The sequence below is a fragment of the Ruditapes philippinarum genome, unplaced genomic scaffold (assembly GCF_026571515.1).
Source record: "Ruditapes philippinarum isolate M1 unplaced genomic scaffold, ASM2657151v2 ctg8891_1_1_1_1, whole genome shotgun sequence".
Taxonomy (NCBI): domain Eukaryota; kingdom Metazoa; phylum Mollusca; class Bivalvia; order Venerida; family Veneridae; genus Ruditapes; species Ruditapes philippinarum.
In genome coordinates this window covers 4,542-12,868 of record NW_026866939.1, presented here as the reverse complement: position 1 = coordinate 12,868, position 8,327 = coordinate 4,542, and the positions used below count along the sequence as shown (strand labels likewise).

The 8,327-nt window shown below is 33.1% G+C and overlaps 1 protein-coding gene across 1 annotated transcript; it reads left to right on the top strand.

Moving 5' to 3' along the window:
• The first annotated feature begins 2,303 nt into the window (after positions 1-2,303).
• LOC132734283 (vitelline membrane outer layer protein 1-like) lies at positions 2,304-4,738 on the top strand. The gene is made up of 3 exons (XM_060720990.1): positions 2,304-2,525; positions 3,488-3,697; positions 4,333-4,738. The coding sequence occupies exons 1-3, from the start codon at positions 2,343-2,345 to the stop codon at positions 4,591-4,593; spliced, it is 654 nt and encodes a 217-aa protein (XP_060576973.1). The 5' UTR covers positions 2,304-2,342; the 3' UTR covers positions 4,594-4,738.
• Positions 4,739-8,327: the final 3,589 nt, after the last annotated feature.

The following is an 8,327-nucleotide window of genomic DNA, read 5'->3' as shown; positions in this document are numbered from 1 at the left end:
AAACACTACCATACCGTACAGTATTTTTGGCATTAAGACACTAAATTTATTTAGATATTTTTCTTTAAACAAAATATCGATATTTCATTGTACATTTTTTAAAATACTTTAGATTTCAGAGAAAGATCCAATAAAATATCATTCCGGTAAAATACTGGGATATTTTTGTGGACCTCTTTCTGAAACATTTGAAATGATAGTGGTAGTATACAGTACGCTCAGCGCGACTTTTTCAAAACCCGCGTGACCCCGCGGATGAGGTTTACCGCGGACGAAAATTTGCTCAGATATTGTCCACGTGGCCCCGCGGACAGTAAATTTTCACCACCGCGGACATAAATCGGCGGCTGAAACCGTTTCCCCCGCGGAACGCAGTGGTAAATTGCGGGGGAACACGGCGATCAACACCGGTCAACGCGGTGGAAACCTTAAACTTTAAAAATTAATTACTGTATTTAAATATCAGTTTACGTACGTACATGTACTGTAGCATGTACTGTACATATACATGTAACTATATGTAAAATTTGTTTGTTTTCTTTCTTTTTTGTTGTAATAAAAGTACATGTACAAATGCAGTGTTTTTCTTGTTCTTCTTCTTGTTATTGTGTTGGGTAATGTATAATATGTATTCGACATCAAGATAAATCATTGTCGTCGCAACTTCATGGTAGTGAGAAACTTGAAGTCAAATAATGAAAAATTCGGCATATGACATTTATGAAAAAGATACTACAACAATTTATATGCCAGCTTTTGTTTCTTATTTAAAAACTTTGAAAACGTAACCCTCAACAATTTTATTCAGGCAATTTTCCAGGACGTCTCTTTCAATTGTCAGATGCGTTTTACTGTTTCTTTTTATTTGCATGTTGATCATAAAGTCTTATATTTTATTTGGAACATTAAAAGAAAGCGTTTTCACCAAAATATACATTAAATGATATTTTGATTTATGTAATTACAGGTGTGAGCGTAAAGTATATGTTTTGAAGTTTGTATCAACTGTTGAAGTTTATTTTCATTTTTGTTTTAGTAGTTTGTTGCTTGTTCTTTTTTATTTTTTATAGATTTTTTTGCAGAACTTTGTTAAACTTGACGTTATACTTTTGTTATTTTATTATGAAAAGTATGCATGTACATACATGTATATAAGGCAAACGAGCACATGGCAGTTATTTTCTAAGAACTTCCATCGACCGATTTTCAAGTTAAAAATATTTCATTTTAATTTTATCTTAAGATATTATTGTTCATAGGAATAATAGTATTTGTAGACAACATGTAGTTTTAAGTACATACAATTGAATTTAATTGTCTTTGCTTTCTTGTATTTATTATATTAAGTTTTCATTGAAATTAATTCCGAGGATAATAATGTAATTTTATAATTTGTAAAAGGCAGCCTAATTATTATTTTTTTAATGGGTGCGGAATTTGTTTTTAACGCGTTTGGTGCTTATTATATATAGTTATCATACATTAAGAGCGCTGGAAAAATAAACAAGCTTTTCGTTGTCTGTTCAAACAAAGATGCATTTTAGACGTATGAAAGTCGCATCACATGTGCTTTCTTTAATGTATTACATGTATTGTTTGTTACTATAAATTGAAAATGCTTTAAAGTTCCGAGTTGTTCTCAAAATTACCTAATGGAGCAAATGTTTTTCATTGGCTAGTTTATCTAAATTAAAGATTTATACAAACATATTCGACAGTTATCTCATTCTCAGAAAAAAAATCTAGCAATAGCTGTAGTGATAAATTGTCTTCATCATAACTTTCTACAATGTAAAATGTCTTCCTTAAGACAGTCAACGTGACAAGAGTCGCATTTAATGTAAAAAAGATGACGTTAAAAAATATTAAAACTTCTATTATTTTTGGAGGTTAATTTATACTGACCAACTGACCATGGCGTTCCCCCGCGTGAAACGGGTGTCTGATTTTATCGATAAATGAAGAACGGTCGTCAGAATTTTGTCCGCGGTGGAAACAACTGAACACGGGGAAATTAGGCTTCTCATCGCGGACGAACCCCCGCGTTTGTCCGCGATAAAAAAAAATCGTCCGCGGTGGTATCGCGGAAAAAGCAAAACCCGCGGTGAGCGTACTGTATCATAAAATCAATTGACGATGTTTCTAAAATTTGTAAGAATTTAAAGTTCAGGCTTTTGAGACCTTCACGAAGGTAACAGTGTCCATATAGTGTATGAGATAACGAAAACGTCACAATGTATAACTTTTAATTATGTTACTGTTGTTTTTTTTTCGCTATCTCTGACAGCAAGATAAGACTAAATACCTTTCATTATCAGATTGTGCACGTGAGTTCAAGCACAATGGATAGAAAATGTTTTCTATTTCTTTTATGTATGAATATATCAGTGTCTTTTATTCTTCTTCCAGATGCTCCACGACGCATAGTAAAAGTTTTAAAAGTATCTAACGGTGGATCATGGGGAAGATGGGGTATAACACAGTTTTGTGCTGAAGGAACGTATGCTGTCGGGTATCAACTGAAGGTAAGCACGCCCATGATTCTTTTCTATATCGTTTAAACTGTAAAGCTACTCGGTCTACCCTTTCACAAAAATGTTAATACAAAAAGCGGATATAGAGGGTATATTGAATGAGTATAGATTTAATACTTAAATTATTCCACGAGTTCAATAAATTCAGTAACGAACTAACACGAAATTCACATTTTATTATGTACTTATCAATGAAATATACTGTATTAAACATATATTTTCGGTATGTTCACTTGTATCTTGCAGGACTTCTTTCTTTAAAATTCAGCCAACACACATAATTTAAGGGGAAGTCTTTCACATTGTGATATCAAAAAGAGAAAAATGTATAGAATTTATTTTCATGTAGTGGTATGAGAATTATCATACACATGTATTTCACTCAGTGATGTTATATTTCCAATGTTTGAAGATCGTTCAGTACGACATTTTGGTTGGGTAATGGAACCTTTAGTTCTTCCGATCTGGTCTTCTTCTAGATGGGTGGTTCCAGTACACCATACTTAATGTTGAATCAGCCTAAGTATATGTCGCCAGCTTTTAAAATCTGCTTTTCTGCGATATGCAGTCTTCATAACCTCTAATTCCCTTTCATAATTCTATCTTATTTTGTTTCGCCTATTGTTTTATCGTTGGGGGCACACGCACCCTTTTACTTGGGGGCATAGTTACAACGCTTGATTATGGAATGACATGAACGTGTCGCATTGAAGGTTTCATGATAGCCGCCGTATGAACACATCTGCGAATCCTACTAAATTAAAAGTTTTACCAGTTCAGTTTAAATGATAAATACCACTGGCTCAATCAAGGTTTTCAATTTTTGCAGTTTTTGAGCGTTTTAAGGATTCCGTTTTTCTCTATTTCATTAAATTTGTATGTTTTGGAAAGTTAAATATGCAAAATTAATATCTCCTTTTGAAGCATTTTACTACTAGAACTTGTTTTTATAGATTGAGCAATATCAACTTAACGGTGATGATACTTCCTTGAATGCGATTGCACTAGTGTGTAAAGATCCTGACGGAGTTCGTTATGGAGGGAAGGTCACTTCGAATCAAGGTATTTGGGGTACTTGGTATAACAACGCATCGTGTCACAATATCGATGGAACGCCTGCTTTCCTCACAGCATTTCAACTGCAAGTGCAAAGAAGTGTAGGCGTATGTATTTAAAGATTCTGAGAACATATGGTTGATTTATTTAAGTGAATAGTAATTCCAATCATTTTGGCCTTTTTGAAAGTGTTGGGACGATGGGTACAATATTTAACAAGCTGTAACAAATCATTTTAAATCTTACGCCTGCCTGTTAGCTTTTTGCACTTCTGACAAAAACTTTCAAAATTTCAAAATTAAACCCCCATTTAAACTTCTTCAAAAATATACAGAAAAAATTGGGAGGTAAAATTAGTTTTTAGAGAATTAGCTGGGGCGATAGACAAAGGGAATATAAACGGACTATCGATTATGTACAGGTAGTGATTGATCATGCATATATTGATAAATACTGATGATTGTAGGACTGACTAAGATAAAAGGGTTGATATGATCTAAGATAAGATGTATTTGAAATTGATTTAATGAAACGTTAACAAGAGATACGCAATAACAATATACTCAACAAATCTGTTTTAAACATTTACATTCAAAAATTGTTTTAATTTAGATTGAAAGCAGCAGAATGTAAGTAGAGTTATACACTGAAAACGTTTGATATTTTTTAATTCTATATCATATTGATCTGATGATCCTATTATAACAATATTGAGTAACCTTCTGAAATCTCTCATAACTAGGAGTTTGACGATACAGCGGCCAATTACGTGAAGTTTAAATGCGGAGACTTTGGGTCTGTTTACAAACCATTTGAACTTGCTTCCCCACCGGGACACGGACATTATGGGCAGATGGGAGACTGGAGTGATAGCTGTCCTCCAATGTCAGCTATCTGTGGGATAAAGACACGTGTTGAGCAGCCTTTGACCGATGGTGATGACACGGCTCTTAATGATGTAGAATTCTATTGTTGTGTAGACAATCCTGATGTTGGAAAATAGACCAAACAATAAACTGACTGTTGATAAAACTCTTTTAGCTTTATGCTTGTTTTATTGTCATCCAATATTTGTCATATAAGTGTAAAATTGTTCATTTTAGTAAAATGTACTTCACTTTCCTTAGTAATTAAATGTAGAGCAAAGATATCTAGTTCTGTTATACCTTCACGATTTATACTCTGAAAGACTTCTACTCTGTTAGAAACATCCAGTTAGATTCTATAAATAGTTTATCATAAAATAGCATGGATTAATGTTCTTAAATATATTTCTAATTCAGTTTAAACTGATATATTGAGCTCAAATGTAAGAAAAGCATAGAAATGTTTTAACCACCCTCTTTTCCACTTCCTGGAAGAGTGAGACGTGGTACTTAAACCTGCGATTTCTTGGTTGATATGCTGTCACCTTGACTATAAGAACCTCTTTTCCCTGTCTTAGGTTTGATATATTATGCCATACGGTACATCACAACATAAAAGCAACATGCGAAAAAGTCACTTAATAATATACACCATAGTACTAGTGCACCAAATAAGCACACTAAATTTATTATTGTTCATAAATCAATCATGATGAGGGAATATAACCTGTGTCTAAAACAATGTTAAAAACTTTTTTGTAAATTGGTTGAAAATTATCTTGTATTTTTATGTATGATATTATCGACTGGACTACAGGCTTAAAAATTTATTTTTAAGATAAATTTATCTTTTATGTTTATATTGTTGTACATAATGTTATATAATACATTTATAAGACTTGCTAGCCTCATTTAACAGACGATTATTTTAATCACTAGGTTATTGATGATACCTCTTTATTACATGGTGGTAAAGTTTTCTGACTCGGTGAACTCGATACCAAACCAAGGACATTTATTTTAAAATTTACTACGCGCACGAGTTTTTTTTTTGTAAAAAAGTAGTGTTTGTCGCAGTGGAAAGTATATATAGGTCGCTTACGGGTGGGGGCTGCGTTCATTGAACGCCGCCTTTCCTTGTTAATCTTGTTTATCATATTTTGTAATAAAACGCAACTGTTTGTGGTGACTGTGAGGAGGAGTTAAGCTGACCAGCAATTCGTTGCAACCTTGCCAAATCTATGTTAATACGGTATTGTGCGAGTTTATCATTTTGCCAATGTATTTGTTGAATCGATTCAGGAGACGGGAGGGCCTATAGATATACTTAATAAACTATGTCCATTTGACAGTAAATGGTTCGTTTCAATAACGTTAAAATATAAATCTACTCAAGACAATACGCCATTAAAAAGGCGTCAACTTGTGTTTCAAAGTGAAAGCACCATTTTGTTCGTTTCAAATTCGACCATATAAGATATTATGCAATAAACATATTATTATCTCGACTTAACCCATGAGAATTTACTCTACAATCTTGACATTTTCTGTTTAATGACACGGACAAATTTTCTAAAATTAAATGCATTTCAAGATAAGACTTCCACGTGTGTGTTAATATGTATACGTCAAAAAAGTCGCATAAAATGGGTCAGATGGTATATAATTTCTTTATTCGGACGTCCTTAAATTAAAAGCGCCAATTAACTTAAGTATTTTTCAATTTGCAACACATACTAACAACCTCATTTTCAAACATGCTTAAGTATTAAATTCATCAATTGTAAAAAGGTGGCAAATAAATAGCACCAATTAAGACATTTTCCGTGAAATTGGTAATAGCTGTGTATCTAACGACAGCCACAATACATAGTCTATATACTAATTTAACATACTGGGATAAGCCTAAACGTACAGGAACACCGATACCTGCAGATTTGAATCTATATTCTTTTGATCTAGGTAAATTAAATGAAAAAAGAACATATTCATGAAAGTACACTTTATTCAATGAGTCAATATGGGTTTCTAAAATACAGAAAATATCGTATGAATTAACTTGTTCTAAAAACACATTAAGTTTATTTTTTTAAAACACTAACATTTAAGCTGCCAATTTTCAAACACGAGCTAAGGTTCGATTTCCCCCGAATGTCATCGAGCATACTATTTCTGGTACTTTGTGTGTTGAAAGACTGTGAAGGATTAGCGTTATCCCATGGCCGTCCGATGGTTCGATCTAATACGCTGGTGCACACTATAATCAAACATAAAATTCATGGAAGAGTGTATATGTAAGTGGAAATATTTGCGATTTTTGAAAAATGAAATTATTTGCAAATATTTGATCACGCAAAAATTATTTCTTTTTAGGCAAATTTTCTTCTATCATTTGAAAACACGTTTTCATGCAGCATCTCTTACATGTGTTCATGTACTGAGATTTATTTTTCTCATCGCTTGTTTAAGTTTGGTCTTAACAAATTACAAATGTTTTAATGAAACAGTATATGTTAATAACACAATAGGTTATTCATATGACAAAAGAATACGATCCAGGTGTAATGATATTGAGTTATTTTATATTCATATGACCTTTAACCTTAATACTCATTTCTGTAAATTTCCACTGACCACGTTGTGCCTGTAGAATGTTATATCTTGGGAGATTTCCCGCCAATGCATCAGTCCAGATAATAAAACTGACTAGAACACACTTGTGTCTTTTCTCTGATTATATTCACATTTGTGAATCGCATGGACCAACTTTAATAGTATATAAGATATACAAAGAATATTACACCAGGTTCCCCTCAAGTTCCTAACTTTGTCCTGTCAAAGTTTTGCACTCGTCCGTAGACAGATTTTTATTTGATTTGTTAAAATGTGCTATTTAATAATTGGAACCGGACACTGTTAGGAAACCATTACAGTACAGTATGGATTTTCATTTTTTTTGTTGTTTTTTTATTTTATTTTTATTTTGTTATTTATTTATTTATTTAGAATGGTATTTAAGTCATTGTTTGAGCATATTCTCGTTAGCGAAATAAAGCATACCGTGGCCTGGTATTTTACATGATTTATAATAATGTGCGAAAATAAATACAAATATTAGCGGTGTCAGACCCTGAGAGTATGGCGTTGGTTTTATATCGTTGCACGATAGGTGGCGCTAAACAATCATGGCGGCAAATAAGGTGAAAGTCAGCAAATTATCATTAAATTTCGCATATTGATTAAATTAACAAGTAGGAGTTGAAAACAACAAGAAAAACAAAAATAGTTTTATATGCAAATTCACTCTGTAATGGTTTTGATACATGACACCCTGTGGGTGTTCGGTGATTGACAAATAAAATTCTCAGTTGGTCGTCCAAAATTTGTGCAATACCTGTACGGATCCTTTATTTATATTAGGTCGACTGTTCGAAAAACAGGGAGACCTACCTTACCCAGTAAGCGCCGGTGCCACATTCGTGAAGTTTTTGCGTTCAGGTCAGAGGCGTTCGGCACATTTTCATTGCCAAGAATGATCAAATTCATATAGAATAATCTCCCCTTAATCATCAGAACAATGTCAAATTATGTAAACAAGACCTATAATATGAAATTAGGTGGTACCTATGGCGCGGAAAGCTCTTATGAATTTAGCAGTGTGATCTTTCTTGAAGGCATTTTGTACCATAAACAAAACGAATAAATTGGTAGTGGTCAACCTATCATCAGATCGCTCGGATTATTCCGAAAATCTCCGAACGTAAAGGGGGACCTCTGCGCATGCGTCGACGTTTGGAAAATCCCGTGGGCCATTTTTTGTTAATCTCTAATCACAGTTATTTTTTTAATGTGCTAATTTATCAAAAAGGAT

Excerpts from the sequence above, each read along its gene's own strand:
- LOC132734283 (XM_060720990.1), top strand. The coding sequence starts at position 2,343 with ATGGATAGAAAATGTTTTCTATTTCTTTTATGTATGAATATATCAGTG. Across the intron at positions 2,526-3,487 it reads CTGTCGGGTATCAACTGAAG|ATTGAGCAATATCAACTTAA; the intron begins GTAAGCACGCCC and ends TTGTTTTTATAG. Across the intron at positions 3,698-4,332 it reads AAGTGCAAAGAAGTGTAGGC|GAGTTTGACGATACAGCGGC; the intron begins GTATGTATTTAA and ends TCTCATAACTAG.